This window comes from Scardinius erythrophthalmus (assembly GCF_964197995.2).
Source record: "Scardinius erythrophthalmus genome assembly, chromosome: 1".
NCBI lineage: Eukaryota > Metazoa > Chordata > Actinopteri > Cypriniformes > Leuciscidae > Scardinius > Scardinius erythrophthalmus.
In genome coordinates this window covers 57170855-57185208 of record NC_138221.1, presented here as the reverse complement: position 1 = coordinate 57185208, position 14354 = coordinate 57170855, and the positions used below count along the sequence as shown (strand labels likewise).

At 37.3% G+C, this 14354-nt stretch overlaps 1 protein-coding gene across 1 annotated transcript in view; it reads right to left on the bottom strand.

Annotated features, from left to right (window-relative positions):
* sdk2a (sidekick cell adhesion molecule 2a) overlaps nt 1-14354 on the bottom strand; it is a 56417-nt gene that overhangs the window by 22223 nt on the left and 19840 nt on the right. The window contains exons 15-24 of the mRNA XM_081363966.1: nt 12127-12267; nt 11770-11951; nt 6415-6530; nt 6048-6243; nt 5846-5944; nt 5571-5762; nt 3901-4022; nt 3699-3808; nt 1959-2109; nt 597-834 (exon numbers count right to left, since the gene is read on the bottom strand). Coding sequence (XP_081220092.1) covers nt 597-834; nt 1959-2109; nt 3699-3808; nt 3901-4022; nt 5571-5762; nt 5846-5944; nt 6048-6243; nt 6415-6530; nt 11770-11951; nt 12127-12267 — 1547 coding nt within the window. The remainder of the gene's footprint in view (nt 1-596; nt 835-1958; nt 2110-3698; nt 3809-3900; nt 4023-5570; nt 5763-5845; nt 5945-6047; nt 6244-6414; nt 6531-11769; nt 11952-12126; nt 12268-14354) is intronic.

Here is a 14354-nt window from a genome sequence, read left to right as displayed (position 1 = left end):
AGTCTGGTTACAATTCAGTACATAATTGTAAAAACGTGTTTTCGACTGCGCTGCCAGCTGTTAATCAAACTGTGGATGACAGACAGTTTGACTGATGAGAAAGTAACTTTTTTTTCAATACTTGCATGAAACAAATAACTTTTTAATGGTCTACTCTAAGCAACAGAGAGCAAATGGAGAAAAAGACCCCAGGGAGTGTCATATCTCTTCTAAAGTTTCAGATGAGATCTCAACAATCTCAGAAACTTGGATTTGCTAAGTCTGAAATCAAAACTCAAATATGTCTCATCAATTATCTGAGTTATACTATCCACAGTTATTTTATAGGTATCTTCTCTTACTGTATGCCAGCAATTGTCTCATCTATGTTTTATTTCTCATAAGAATTTTAGGCGATACAAAGTTAGTTCAATCATAACTGCAAACTCCATTAAGACTCCCGGACAATAAAGGAACAACCTTTGAGCAATAAAGTGTTCCTGTGGGCAGCCATCATAATTAATTCAAAGGTCAGCATTGCTGTAAAAGCATTTGAGAAGGTACAAAAGAGCAAAAGTACAAGGGAGGGAGGAAAGAAAGCACAGCAGATTTCTCACCTGACTCTCTGGTTCTCCCGTGAACTGGCTGGCTCCACGGTCCTGGCCCGATGCCATTGAACGACTGCACTTTGACCTCGTATTCTGTCCACTCCTCCAGGTCCTCAATGGTAAACTCTCTCTCTAGCCTGTCAGGAATGATGTGGGACAGGACCCCAACCTTTGAGCCCAGGCGTGAGTACTGCACCCTGTAGCCCACCAGCTCTGGATTGCCATTGTATTCCCATTCTGGCAGCGGCTAGAATACAGACACACTTCAACTTAGATTAGAAATCTTAGCATCTTAGAATATTTATCACCACTCGACCAGGTCTTATCACCGTTAGGGAAATACAATCACAAATGAAATCTCTTCAATACCCCAACTGTTTCTCCCAAAACAATGTGATGCAAATGGAGACTTCTGCTTAAGTTTCTAATTTGTCTGATGTATCTCCCGAGAAGAAGACCCCAATAATCTCACATATGTCTCTTCAGAAAAGACAATGGGTCTCTAATTGTGAGCATTTTCCAAAAAATTCACAACATGTACGCACATTAATTTGTTTTTAACCTCTTTCTAATGTTAATGAATTTGGAGTATTCTAAATGAGTGATCACATGTCCAAGGTTAAGTCAAGTAACCTTTATTTATATAGCACTTTTTACAATACAAATTGTTTCAAAGCGGCTTTACAATGATAACAGGAAAATAATGCAACAAAGTTTATTTGGCTGCACAGCAGCTCTAGAAAAAAATACTGTCATTGTCCAGCTTAAGTAAGTTCAGTGTTGATTCATTTCTGTTGTAAAAAAGTTATTAATTTAGTTAATTTATCAATACGGCAGCTCCAGATTAAACAGATTTGAGAGACAAGTTTACAGTTGATGTCAAGTTTAGGCTTACAACCAGGGTTAGGTGCTTCTACATCAGTGTTATTCACCATCATGTCCCTCTGATTTAGGAATAAGTATAGGGTTAGGTTTACAGGTAGGGATAGGGTTAGGACTAAGGTGAATGGGACCCAATGTCTGAAAACGTTCTCAAATTTGTGGAGATGCCAAAGTAAAATTGAGATACCAACAGTTCTCATTCATTTCTTCCAAGATCTAATTATCAGAACTTTCCAAATAAATAACATATTTAACATAACAATTTCTCCGTAATTGGGAATAGGAAGCAATAAGAAACATTGATATAAGTTGCTACTTAAATAAAAGACTGGGACCTATATTAATTCTACAAAGCTATATGAACAAGCAAACACTGATCAATAAAATTTTCCTATGGGTGGAAATGCAATCTCCGGACTACTCAAATTAAAACGAACACACATCTTTTCCTCTTAAGCAAATCGATCATGTTCCAGAACCCATACGTACCACCCATCTGAGCCACAGGCTGGTCTCGCTGGCTGTGCGGAGAGTGATGTTGGCTGGGGCGATGTCAGGAGGAGCCTGTAGGGTCTGGATCTTCCTGGATGGCTGGCTGGGTGGGCTTGTGCCTACTATATTCACCTGCCTCATTCGAAACCTAAAATCAAACGGCCAGTTATAACGCAGCCTTCAGGCACCGTATATGGGCCATTCTACAGAATTGGTGCAAACTGCGGTCCCACAACCAAATTCGTATTATTATCTATTGAATCCTACAATAATATTTAAAATATCAGTAAGCTTAATACATATAAAATCATAATTTATGGGTACTTTCAATTGGGAGGTGGCTGTCTTGAACCTCAATACCTAAATTTCAACTTATGAAAATGATATTAAAATAATTGTAGCAATTTTTTCCAATGATGTTTTAAAAAAACATTTTTTAGATTTTAGAAGTAAAAAAAAAATATTTTTTCTTTGTAAATCATGAAACTTTATGTAAAAAAATGTGTCCCATGTTGTCATGTCACTACCGAAACAGTGTGTGTTTAAGTCCATTGGCTGAGGCTGATTTTGACTACACCCCTACATTTTTGATCAGGAAATATTCCTGTGTCCCTCTGTCTCATAGCTACATAGTGAGTAAATAGGTCCCATCATTTGAGGTAAATGTGTTCAAAAGTCTGAAAATCTGCGTGTAACTAAAAGGAACGTCACTAACAAAAACCTTTTTTCTGCAATTAAGCAAAGTTTTTTGGGTGTTATTCCATAAAATTGAATTTTTATGTGTGAATAACTGTTAAGAACTGTGCTAGCTAACCATGTGCTGATTAGCATCTTTGAGCTAGGCTCAAAAGTATCTAAAATTGTCACTACCGAAACAGTCACAACCGAAACGTGGTGAAGTTTCAGTTGTGACATCACTGTTTTTTGGGGTGTTATTCGATAAAATGTAGTTTTTATGTGTACAACTGTTCAGAACTGTCCTAGCTAACCATGTGCTGATTAGCATCTTTGAGCTAGACTCAAAAGTATCGAAAATTGTCTCTACCGAAACAGTCACAATCGAAACATGTGGTAAAAGTTTCGGTTGTGACATCATTGTTTTTTGGGGTGTTATTCGATAAAATTTATTTTTCTGTGTGTGTGTGTGTGTACAATTGTTCAGAACTATGCTAGCTAACCATGTGCTGATTAGCATCTTTGAACTATGCTTAAAAGTATCACTAGTATTGTCACTATCGAAACAGGACAAGATGTTATGATAGTGTTTGGTTCAATGTATATTCAAAATAATGAATCCTTAACTTTGAAAAAAGATTGGATTCAAAATACACAAATCTCATAAATTGCAACTGAAATATCGTTAAAATTTTAATTGTTATTGATTTACCTGTGAAAACTTTTTAATAAAATAGCAAGAAATATATTTACAAGGCAGATGTAAACAAAATCATAATATTTTGTTAATTAATAAATAAATATAATATAATAAATTATATATTATTGTGTTTCGCTAGTGACAAATTTGGGGAGAGGAAAAATATTCCAACACTTTCTGAAATTACAATATAAGAATTAACTGCACAATTATGTGTACCTTGGATATTATACAATTTGCATACATAAAATATTTGTGGGAAAAGACAAAGTTTTTTCAAGATGTTTCCAACTCTGACATTGAACCAAATCTGTAGAATGGCCCAGTACATTTCAGATTTCAACATGTCGCAGGGGATGGACCTGTAGTACGTGTAGGGGTTCAGGCCCAGGACCTCAAGGGATCGTGCATCAGGCTCATTGGCCAACTGATGGGCCATGACCCACTCCTCGTTTTCTCCGATAACACCGATCTGAACGTGCAACAAAGGAAAGAGAGAGATCAGTGATGGCTAATAAAAAAGGTGATAGCTTGAGCTCTCAACGTAAATTTGTTCTGAACTACCTGAGCCTCTACCAGCCAGCGTGAGATAGATGTTTTGCCATCATAGCCTGGTTTGAACTGCAGGGTAACTGAACGTGGGCTGATGTTGGAGATGGCGATGTTGGTAGGAGGTCCAGGCATCTCTATGGGAACGGGAGCAACGAAAAATGCAGGATGAATGGTAGAAATGGCTCAGTGGGAAACAAATAAAAGGCATTGGAACAATATTATTGCAATTCACTCGCAATGCCTCGTGCTGAATTAAAAAGTGAAGTAAGACTTTACTGAACAATATGCAAAAGACTTTTACTTTCCCCTGCCTTGCATTCAGAATCAAAGAGAGATGCACATTGTCCATATTTGCATGACACATTTCTGTCTGCCATCAGTTAATTTTTGCATGCAGAAGCAGAAGCTTTCAAATTAGCATCATGGGGAACAAAAAGTGAGACAAGATAGGTTTGATTTAAAAACAGTGTGATCCATCCAGCATACCGATGCTTCATTATAAGCATCTAAAGAGGACAACTTCAAAGCATTTTTTTCACGGTGTCTTGTCTCACTGTGTTTAGTCTCTTTCTTGTGTCTAAGAGGTGGCTGAAGATTATGAATATTAATGCACAATGCCATCAAATTCAGCGTACCTTCATTAACTCTGATATCAAGAGGAAGGTTAATAAGGGTACACAGTTAAAGTTAACATCCTAAGGAATGTACAACCCGGTTGTCTGAACAGTAAAGTTTTTTTTTTTTGCTTTCACTGTAAAAAAAAAAATATTGTTGGTTTAACTTAAAAACATAAGTTACCTGGATGCCTTAAAAATTTTAATTCATTGAATTAAAAAAATTGAGTTAAAGGCCCCCTGAAATCAAAATGTAAGTTTTTTAGCTTTTAGTATGAATTTGTTAGCCTTAAGTTTAAGAATTAGCTGGTGTGTTCCAAAATAATGACAAAATTCGCATTTAGGAGATAAAAGCATTCAAAACTAAATGGACTGGACTGGTCCAATGCACTGGACTTCAGCTTCTACTGTCAACTATCAGCTGTCCAATCAAATGCTCTCTAGAATCTAAAGGGTCCCGCCCCCTATGCTATAAATACCACCTGGCCAGCTTATTGCATATTATTCTGTTTTCCAACTGTATGTTGGTTAAGAATGAAATGGCTAGAATTTAATCACACCTCTACTATTAAATCCTGTCAAGTACGACTTGCAGTCTGTGAAGTAAACTAAACGTTATTGGCTATTTGAAAAGGGGGAGGAGTCATTCAATATGTCCCGCCTTAGCTTCCTGCTTCAGTGGAAATTACATCAACGCATCATACAAAGCTGCGTGTTCCAAGGCACTTCAGTGGACGTTTAATACAATGAAGAAGATTGGTTTAATATACAGAAACTCAAAAATATGATGTTATCTAAACCACATTAATTATCTAAGCTGATTTGACAAAAGAACAAAAGTTGTGATAAATCATGCAAATAAGTTGTTCTACTGGCCCCAACACACACAAAATATCAATTAAATCTTATGAACACAAATTTTAATTGATTTGAAATAACAGCTGGAGATAGTAAGTCATCATAATAATACAGGAGCTACAAATTCTACACTTTTGCTGGAAAATGATGGCATGACGGTATCGACTCAATCTTGGAGTGAAAGAAAACTTTGAATGAGAAGAAACTGACCTGGTGGCACACCAGAGGAAATGGTGGAGGACGACAGCTGACCTTGACCTTTGGAGGTCATCCCGGCCACCTGAATGGTGTAGGTAGTGAGTGCAGTCAAACCGGTGACCCGGTACTCCTGCGTGATGTTCGGCAGGTAATGCGTGACGCGCGTGTTCGTCCTGTTGAATTCCTCCCAGGAAATGCGATACCCTGCGAGCACAAGACAGAAAGCGGTTGAGAATACACTCACTTCCGAAGATCAGAAGAAATCGCCATTTTTCTGGTACGGGTACCTGTGAGGATGCCGTTCTTCTCGGGCGGATCTTTCCAGCTCACTTTGAGAGAAGTGTCCAGGATTTCTGTGAAGCTCAGGTGACCTACAGGTCCTGGGGCTGAGAATACAGACACCCACATTGAGTCTTTTCAAACAGACACCTGCAAGCCTGAAGTGAGCATCGCTATGTGTAGAGACGGATACGTAAAAAGGACACTCACAGTCTTCGTGGGTGCGTATGCGCTGCGGAGTGCTGCGAGGACCATCTCCTGGCGTAGTGAAGCACAGCACGCAAGTCAAGTACTCTGTGAACTTCTTCAGTCCGGTGATGTAACCCACATGAACACTGTCTTGAAAATTGGGTCTTACAGTAACCAAGGTAACATCTTCCTCGTGGCCTGGTTCCCATGCCAACAGCTGAAGTAAAAAAAACGGACAGATGTGACCACTATCGCTTAGCACAAGCCAATGTGAATCCTGCTGCTGCTGTCTCACCATGACATATATTGGAAGTAATGAAACCATTACAATAGAAAAAGCACTGCAGTCCTGTGCTTGACCAATAGAGGGCACTGGATGGACGCTCACCTTGTATCCCTGGTTGATGCCATTGATAAACTGTGGACTCGGGGCGCTCCACGTGAAGCGGACTGTGGTGGAGTTGACAGCCTCTGCCTGGACGTTCCCAGGTGGGACCGTGGGCACTTGAAAAGAGAAGATTTGAGGAGATGAGTTGGTGAGGGAAATCAAAGAGCGGACAGTGACTGAAAAAGAGACAGACAATAATTCCATCCTTTTCTTTTTGTGAGAACTATTAGACAGTGTATAAACTGTTATCTAATCTAAAAAATGGATCTAGCATGAAAAGCAGCCATTTTAAAATGGGTGATTTTGATCTGTCACAACTGTCACAACCATCAAAATGTCATAATTTTGCATAATCTGTTTAAATTTGGTATGAATATGATTATATGAATGTGATATCAAGACCAAAAAAAAATATATTTGGGTGTGTACCCTCATGTTGTGTGCGAACCTGTAAATGCATGATTTTTTGCCCATTACAAACTATACATTTTTTCTCAAAATTATGACAAATAAGAAGTGACATAATTTTCTCAGAATGATGAGAAGACAAGAAAATCATTCCATTCATTTTCTCAATTTTAACGCAAATTGTAATGTTGATGGCTAAACTGTTCAACCCTGTTACCCAAGTTACTGTAAGAAAAAAGTGATCAGAAATATTATATATAAAATATACATATAAATAAACCTATTACAAAAACAAATTAATATTCCATATATATATATATATATATATATATATATATATATATATATATATAAATATATAATGCGGACTGATCATATTTTTTTTTCAGGCACATTTTACCAATTCCAAACCACATTAATCATAATAACTAGTGATGCACCGAAATGAAAATTCTGGGCCGAAACCGAAACCGAAAATTTAGGATGCACTTGGCCGAAAACCGAAACTGAAGCCGAAAATGGCTTCTTTTAAAAAACTTAAACATTTTATATATATATTTAAATTGCTTGAAATTAATGGATCTTAAATGAAAAATCACAATATAATAATCAAACTTTTATTAACAGTTACATAACAAAACATACAATATTTTAACAATAAATATAAATAATAATACCAAATAATATTATCCTTCAAGTTTTATGTTCCATTAAATAAAATCGTTTTTTAAAAGTTGAGCAAAAAAAAAATCCACAATTTTGGAGATTTTTGCAGAACAAATGTTACATATTGCAACTTTGGTGTCCTCACGTATAGGGCTGTCACTTTTGTGAAAAAAATCCTGTTCGATTTTTGAGACATAAGTGTTCATTGAATCGTTAGTAAATTGCCTATATTTGGCGTTGATGCGTTTTCAACATAGGCAAATCCACGGACAACTAAACAGGCATTAGGACGAACGTAAAGACAGTGCTTGAGACGCACACAAGTCAGCAATGTGGACTGCCATAACATCAATGAAAAACATTACTGAAGGCTACATTTATTATGCGCTATATTATACATAAATAGGCTATTTTGTGAGTGTGTGTGTGTGTGTGTGTGTGTGTGTGTGTGTCAGAACCTGCAGTTGCTGTGTGACGTGCGTTCGCTGCGGGCGTATCGTGACGAGCTGGACGCGCTCCGAGAGAAGGCCGTTCCCTATTTTCGTTTTCGAAACATGTGTTGGTTGGTCCGATCGCTTGTGCAATAAGTGACAGCCCTCTGACATGCTTAATCTTTGATAGGCAGACCAGGCCCGGCTGCAGAATGAAATGACTGAGGGGGCATGTGAAATTGTTAAGGGGGCTTAACTTTATACCATCAATGAACAATACACAATAACTTGCTTAGTAAAAAAAGATAAGCCAGCTTCATTTATTATGCATATGTTAACCCTTTCACGCTTAATTTTAATATTCTAACTGACTCTGAGTTTTTTCAAGGCGACTGTTATTTTAGAATTTAGAACGTTCCCCCTTAATGTTTCCATGGCAACGCGTCATATTTGTCACGTGACACACCGCGGAAATATCGCTTTTATTTCCTTTTCCCTTTTTGATTCAAAATACTCACAAACTTGCTTATCATGTCATCAACTATCTGATAAAAAAAATGTGTATGTGAGTGTGTTTGGTCATTTAAAAACCTTTATAAATAATCTTGATCTTGATCTATAACGTGAGATGGCTGTTTCTTTGCGCCGCGTTCTGAGAATCCTGTGAGTCATCAATTTCTCCCGAAATACATGCAAGAAAGTGGAATAGAAGAATAGAGTAAACTACTTTATAGTTACTTCCACTGTGTTTGTCTGATATATGAATAACACACGTCGGAAAATTATATTTGAATAGATTGTTATTGCTGCTTCCACAGACATCAGTGTGTATTTTACAAACGCCAAATGTATTGTTTTACTAGTGCTTAATGTGTATTTAATTGTCTGAAACCTAAAATAAAAATTGTGAGGTTGAAAACACTGCATAGTTGTGATATATGACAGCGCTGAGCGCGTCCGACTCTGGCTCAGCGCCAACCAACGCGCGAAAGCACAGTTTGAATCTGGCCGTTATGTCACGTAACCGAACATTCTAAATCCCATATGTGGGACCGTACTCTCAGGGGCACTGAAATAAAAAAAAATCCCATATATGGGATTGTACCGCTCAAAAGGTTAAACATTTCATTTGTAACCATAAATACAAAAATGAAACTGAGGGGGCACAAATCAGATCTGAGGGGGCAATGCCCCCTTTTGCCCCCTCGTGGCGCCGGGCCTGAGGCAGACGCGTGATAACAGCTCGACCGTGAGTGAAACCTAAGCGCTTGCGCACGGATGGGACGGGCGGGTGGCATTCACTTTCGGTTTACGTTTTCGGCAGTTTTTTTTATTTCGGCCCGAAACCGATAATGGCATTTTCGGCCGAAAATTTCGGCGACCGAAATTTCGGTGCACCCCTAATAATAACTACTATTAATTTTGTATTTAATCATTTATAAGTGATATATAATTGTTCATGAAGGCTGGAAATAAAAATAAAAAAAAACGGCTTATATTCAGGTGTGCATAATTATTAGGGCAAGTTTTATTTTACAGATAAAATAAGCCAAAAAAAAGAGATTTAACTCAGACTGAAGAGTCAAAAATTATTAAATGCCCATGAGAAGAATGCAATACTAATGCAATACTAGAGATTGCATTTAAGGCATGAACATTGGACAGTGAAATTGAGTGAAAAAGGACCAGCACCACATCCTCTTCTACCACTATTTGAAGAATTCATCTTCCAGAATCTGACAGTAAGTTTTGGGAGTTCATTTTTAGTCCATCTCTGCAAAACGGACATCAGGGTAGGAGATGGACTAAAAATAAACTCCCAAAACTTATAAAACATACCTGTATTCTGGAAGATAAATTCTTCAAATAGTGGTAGAAGAGGATGTGGTGCTGGTCCTTCAAGAGTCACTCTCAATCTGTCTGTCTATAAAGCCTATATAAAACCAGTCTTCATGTATTTTACTATACTTCAGCTTGTGATTCTTATTAAGGGGGGTACATTTTAGGATTCTTTACCTAACCCAAGTCTCTGAGATCCTGACACCTTGCACTTCTGGAGACTACAAGTAGGTTGCAGTTCTGGAAAATGGTGGCGCTGAAGACTAAAGGGTTCATGATGGTTTCACAATTCTTTCACAATTAATTCTTCACCTTAATTCTTCATTATTTTAAAGTTAACATGTGTAATTTCTTCTCCACCTGTTTTTGTCTGACCCTGCTGACTCAATGAGTATTTCACTGTCCAATGGTCATGCCTTAACTGCAATTTCTAGTATTGCATTAGTATTGCAGTCTTCTCATGGGCATTTAATAATTTTTGACTTTTCAGTCTGAGTTAAATCTCTTTTTTGGCTTATTTTATCTGTAAAAGAAAATCACTTATAAATGATTAAATACAAAATTAATTGTAGTTATTACGATTAATGTGGTTTGGAATTGGTAAAATGTGCCTGGAAAAAAAAATATGATAAGAAAATCAACGTGCTTAATAATTCTGCACGCACTGTACAAAAGACAAAACAGATATCTTCATGTAAAGTAAAAAAAATATTATGCATCAGTGGCATTACAAAAAATCATCATAATATTTCAAGAATCTGTCACTTTTCTTGTTTTGAAATGTGAAAAAAATGTAAAACAGTAGACTGCGAGTTAGAGAATTTTTGCTTGTGATTAAAACATTTTTCAAACAAAATAATATAAAAAATAATGCAATTCATTTGAGTGTTTGTTGTACCTGTATAGTAAAAGATTATATGTTTTAACTGAATCAATTTGGAAGAATCAAGGTGCTTACCTATATGATGATAAAAACTATCCCAAAGGTTTTGAGTTATTTTTTCACAATGAAAAAATAAATGGATCAGTGTTTCAAAAAAAGCATATTCCTTGAAAATTGTGACACACAGGACATGACAAAATTTGAACCCTTTCTTCATCATGACGAGAAGAAAATAATCTCAATCCATTTTCTCTATTTTTACACAAACTGTAAATTTAAATGCATTTGTAAACCTTATTCAACCCTGTTACTCAAGTTATTGTAAGAAAAAATATTATCAAACAAAAAATTGTATTTAATTCACAGGAAATGTTAAATAATTTAACTTAATAATATTACATTAAATATTACATCTGTTGAAATCATATTTTTCATTCATTAGCAAGACAGGAATAATCATAATCTTATTCCATTTTCTCAATTTTTACACAAAACGTACAGTATAGTGATGGCATTTGTTACGCTTAACTTTTCAACCCTGCTACTATAAGAACAGATGACCAATTAATAATTGTCTTTAATTTATGAGAAACATTAAATCTAAAAACATCTAATAGCAAATTAGGCATTTAGGGCCAAATTTACTAATCATTTGCGCCAATGCAAACCCTCTTTCGGCATTAAAAATTACTGTCAGGGTTTACCAAAGACACACAATGGAAAATTAGTGCTGAAAAGTGCTCAAAATTTTTTTTACGGTTGACCTTATTGCATATGCATTTGTATGAGTTTCCTTTTCAGACGCAAAATTTATGGGAGGAGAGTATTTAAATTACTAAGGTTTGCGCTCGTCAATTTACTAGTGTTTGCGCTATTATTTACCGCCCAAAAAAAGCACGTCTTAAACCAGATGCTAATTTGCATTGCTCTTTGTAGATTGTGTTGGTCATTATGGAAATGATCTGGCTGCGTCTGTGTTTGGGATTGCGCTCTCACGGCAATTTGCCCTGTTTAGTAAATCTTGCGCCAAACCCAGACAGCAACATAGTATCGGCCCAGATCTGGCCCACATCTGGTACGCGTTAAATCCACACTATGTTGATTATAAAATACCCTCAAGGTCCTCACCGCCTTGTAGGGTCCATTCCGTGACTTTGGGGCTGTAGACGCCCTGGCCTGCCCCGTTATAAGCGGCCACCTCAATCTCGTAGTTGGTCCAAATGATGAGGTCCTCCAGCAGAAGATTTGTTTGGTCTGGGTTAGTGATGTTCTTCATCTGACAGTCCACCGGTAATCCAGACAGACAGTACCTGAGCGGCATGGTGGGAATAGTAAGAGACATGGAAAAAGCATCTGTCCTATGACTTCTGAGACTCAAATAAAGGAGCTCTCACTGAGTAGGGTTCCAATGGGACTTGAACCAGGCTAGACCCGACCTACTCTAGATGCTTGATTGTATAAAGGAAAGTCCCAGAGATCTCTCACCTGATGATGTAGCCTTGAAGCGGCCCGTTTTGGTGGCTCTCAGGGGGCGGCTGCCACTGGATCATGATGGACTGGTTGGTTCGGCCACTGGCTATCACTGTCTGAGGAGGGGCGCTTGGGGGCTCCTCCGGTAATGGTACTCTAAAAACAGGGAATTGGGAGAAAGAACCAAAAAAGAGATTAAAAGAGAAAGTGGAATGGCTATGTGACACAGGGTTGAGTCGGTTACCTCGCTATCCACCCAATTACTTCCTTGATTTAGTGTACCATCGAATACAGAGGCAAAAATACAAAATATATAATTTAAAAGAAAGATGGAGAGAGAGAGAGAGGAATCACTGGAAGATTAATATTACATGCAGCAAGTTCAAGCTGTCTCAGACCTCATTGAAAATGTGAGTTTATTTTTTTGTGTAATTACTATTTTAACCTGAAAATAAGCAAGGTTGTATGATTTTGAGAAAAACTAAGGAAAGTTATTGTGCAAAAAACAGATCTACAATATTCATAGCTCAGATATAAACACATTTATGACAATGGGCCCTATCATACACCCGGCGCAATGCGGCGCCAGGTGCGGCGCAAGTGTTTTTTGTTAGTTTCAGCCCGACACAGTTATCTTTTGCTTTTATCAACTTGCTTTTAAAGGGAAAGGGAGATGAGCCTCTGATTGGTTTATTGCACGTTACGCCCAAAACACACCCAATTACTCATTAAGAGAATAGGGACAACCCTTTTAGTCCATGCGCCGGGTGCGCCGACCATTTTTCCCGTCATTAAACTTTCAGAAGTGGATTCGGACGCGCCGTGTACTTTAGACCATGCGCTTAGATCGTTAAAATACGGCCCATTGACCACATATATCCTGTCTGTGTGTCATTGTAATGCACCGGTTGCCGGTGAATACCGATTAAGGACTTTGATCTCAGAAGCCGTCTGAGCGCTGGCTGCATTTCGAGCAGTGGCCCTCGAGATACATGCTTTCACTTGACGTGAGATGATCAAAGACGCCACAACCAAAATTGGCTAATGACACAGAGAACAAAAAATCCAGCAAGACTCCTCTTAAATCTATTTAACTTGACATCTTGATATCTCCTGCGTGAGAGTTGCAGTTCTGTGGCTGAGATAAAGCGCAGTGTTTTAGGATCAAAGAAATAAGCGCGGATCCTTGAGCGGCGCAGTGCTGTTATGTCACCCCCACCTCTGCGGGTTCCCCCAGTCTGAACGCGCTGACAGAAGAATGTCTTCTGATCTGCAAGTTGCAAAATGAGTGGAAGTTGTTAGTTGAGAGAATAGATCTGGTGTGAGATGAGCTCAGAGTCTGTGGGAATGAACGGATGGTAATTTTTTTTTTTTTGTTGCATAAGTTCGTGAGTTTGTGGTGCGTTTGTCAGAATCAGGGAGGTTTATAATACCTGTTTAGCATTCTCATTCATCTCAATAGCAGCTGCTTGCTCAGATAATGATTTTAAAATCTGCCGTCTATGTTCAAGGGAGTTCAGTTCAAATCAATTCAAAATAAATATGTAATTTGAACGAATCAGTGAATGAATCTGAACAAATATCTGAACTAGGAGGATGAATCAAAATTATGTAAATGTGCAAATATGTACAGTACCATTGAAATGTTTGAGGTCGGTAAGTTTTTTTTTAAATAAATATTTTTATTCAGCTGATAAAGGATGCATTAAAATTGTTTAAAAGTGACAGTAAGACATTTATAATATTCAAAAGATTATTTTTCAAATAAATGCTGTCCTTTTGAACTTTTTATTCATCAAAGAATCCTGGAAAAAAAAATGATCACAGTTTCCACAAAAATATTAAGCAGCACAATTGAAACATGGATATTGATCATTTTCAACATTGATAATGATAAGAAATGTTTCTTGAGCATCAAATCATCATATTAGAATGATTTCTGAAGAATCGTGTGACGGAAGACTGGAGTAATGATGCTGATAATACAGCTTTACCATTACAGGAATAAATTACATTTTAAAACATATTCAAATAGAAAACAGTTATTTTAATTTGTAATACTATTTCACAATATTACTGTTTTTACTGTATTTTTTTTATCAATAAATGCAGCCTTGGTGAGATTTTGAATGCTAGCAGGAAAACAACGGCATGATGATGCTGATTGGCTAATGGCACCACAAGAACACACACAGTCCCATCAAAGTTAGCAGACAGAGAAAAAATATTTAATCCAGATAAAA